Source organism: Penaeus monodon, chromosome 22, assembly GCF_015228065.2.
Source record: "Penaeus monodon isolate SGIC_2016 chromosome 22, NSTDA_Pmon_1, whole genome shotgun sequence".
NCBI classification, from domain to species: Eukaryota; Metazoa; Arthropoda; class Malacostraca; order Decapoda; family Penaeidae; genus Penaeus; species Penaeus monodon.
Window position 1 is genome coordinate 21,331,014 of NC_051407.1, and position 1,263 is coordinate 21,332,276.

Sequence of the window (1,263 nt, forward strand, 5' to 3'; positions counted from 1 at the left end):
CAGCTAACTTGTTCTTTAATTATTCTGCCTTCGACAATAGTCAATGGACCATGATTCATGACAGCAAGAGAAAAGTAACACTTTACATTTGGTTTTGAGACACCTGTACTTATTTTTTACAGTTCTGTTGTAACGAAACAATTTCGCGTATCATACTGTACATCTATCTACCTAGCTATTTTTTTTTTTTTACGACTTAGTTGTTGTGCAACTTTTCAGTGACGGAGAATCGAGAAACTAGAAATGTTTTTGATACCTGAACAATATTACGATCCTTATAATCCTACCTATAATATGCAGAATGCAGACTTTCTTTAAAACTAGATGGGGTTTGATGCCATTTTATGTTTTGTTTGGTTTGGTTTTAAATGAACTCAAACATCCACAATCCCTCCACTAATTTCTATCCCTGAAAAAAAAAACGTTTTCTCTCTTGTTTTATGACGTAAATTGGATTATTTATAACAGGAAGACGAGTGTTCCTCCCACTGAATTCAACTCGGACGCGGAGTAAAACACATTACAATAGATACTGTTTGTGCAGCTAATATAAGTTCACTGTACTTAAGTGTACTTAATTTACCATATGTAAACAGTTACTTGTTAGAACGAAAACAAGACACAACTCATAAACAAACTATTGCCAGAAACTTCTTTTTTTTTCTTTTTTTAAAGCACAGTACCATAAAACATTATTCAGCGAGATAATACCTATTTAAATACCTGTGGCACCTTAAATTCAATATAAGTCGTAGACATAAAGTACAGGAACTAAAAGAAACTCACCAGGACTCGTGGTTTGGTTGCTGAGCAGGCCTTGGAGGAAGCTGGACCACCTCGTTCGTGTGGCGATCACTTGTTGACATTTGTACCTTTATCCTCCCCCCAGACACCACCCTAACGAAAGGAAAGGGAAGAGGTAGCTTGTGTGTCATTATTTTTATAAGTGATTTTTTTTTTATATTATTCGAAATTAATGACCAAATGCGTGTCATTGTTAAACCAGAGGATTATATTCATGGTTACCTAAAATATGTATGTACAGCTACAGGAGTAACGATACCCACTCTATATATATATGAACAGATGCTAATTAGTTGATCATGCATGGCATGTCGTGTATAAAGACGGCAAGGTGCACTCCGTAATATACAGGTTACTAAGGCCATATTTACTTTAACAAATTTCACAATGGGAAGGTCCCTTTTCCACCCTTCCCCCGTTTCTTTCTCAACGTTGTATGATTCTTCCATTAATTAATTA

The 1,263-nt window shown here is 35.3% G+C and overlaps 1 protein-coding gene across 1 annotated transcript in view; it reads right to left on the minus strand.

The window, feature by feature from the left end:
- Window positions 1-1,263, minus strand: part of LOC119587589 — a 16,255-nt gene that overhangs the window by 2,491 nt on the left and 12,501 nt on the right. Inside the window, exon 3 of the mRNA XM_037936301.1 lies at window positions 787-897. Within this exon, the coding sequence (XP_037792229.1) occupies window positions 787-897 (111 nt within the window). The remainder of the gene's footprint in view (window positions 1-786; window positions 898-1,263) is intronic.